Source organism: Calidris pugnax, unplaced genomic scaffold (genome assembly GCF_001431845.1).
Source record: "Calidris pugnax isolate Ruff unplaced genomic scaffold, ASM143184v1 scaffold580, whole genome shotgun sequence".
NCBI lineage: Eukaryota > Metazoa > Chordata > Aves > Charadriiformes > Scolopacidae > Calidris > Calidris pugnax.
The window spans coordinates 134,825-135,114 of NW_015091325.1; the positions used below are offsets into that span (position 1 = coordinate 134,825).

General features: G+C 66.9%; 1 protein-coding gene across 1 annotated transcript in view; it reads right to left on the minus strand.

The window, feature by feature from the left end:
* Positions 1 to 11: 11 nt before the first annotated feature.
* Positions 12 to 290, minus strand: part of SVBP (small vasohibin binding protein) — a 4,482-nt gene continuing 4,203 nt past the window's right edge. The window contains exons 2-3 of the mRNA XM_014960959.1: positions 199 to 288; positions 12 to 98 (exon numbers count right to left, since the gene is read on the minus strand). Of these exons, the coding sequence (XP_014816445.1) occupies positions 12 to 98; positions 199 to 288 (177 nt within the window). The remainder of the gene's footprint in view (positions 99 to 198; positions 289 to 290) is intronic.

Sequence of the window (290 nt, forward strand, 5' to 3'; positions counted from 1 at the left end):
CCGGGGGCGCCTCACTCGCCGGAGGCCTGCATCTGTTTGCAGAAGGAGTCGAACTGCTGCTGCTCCAGCTCCGTCATCACTCGGTTCAGGGCGTAGATCTGTGGGAGGGGGGGCAGGGAGAGGTGATGAGGGGGGGGGATCCGGCCCCAGAGTTGCCGTTGTGTCGTCCCCCCCCCAACACTTCCCGAAATCTCTCACCTCCGCCCTCTGCCTCTGCTTCAGCTCCTGCTGGGCCGATTTCTGCTTGGCCTTCTCCAGACGGGCCGCCGGCTCCCGGGGCTTCGGCCGCT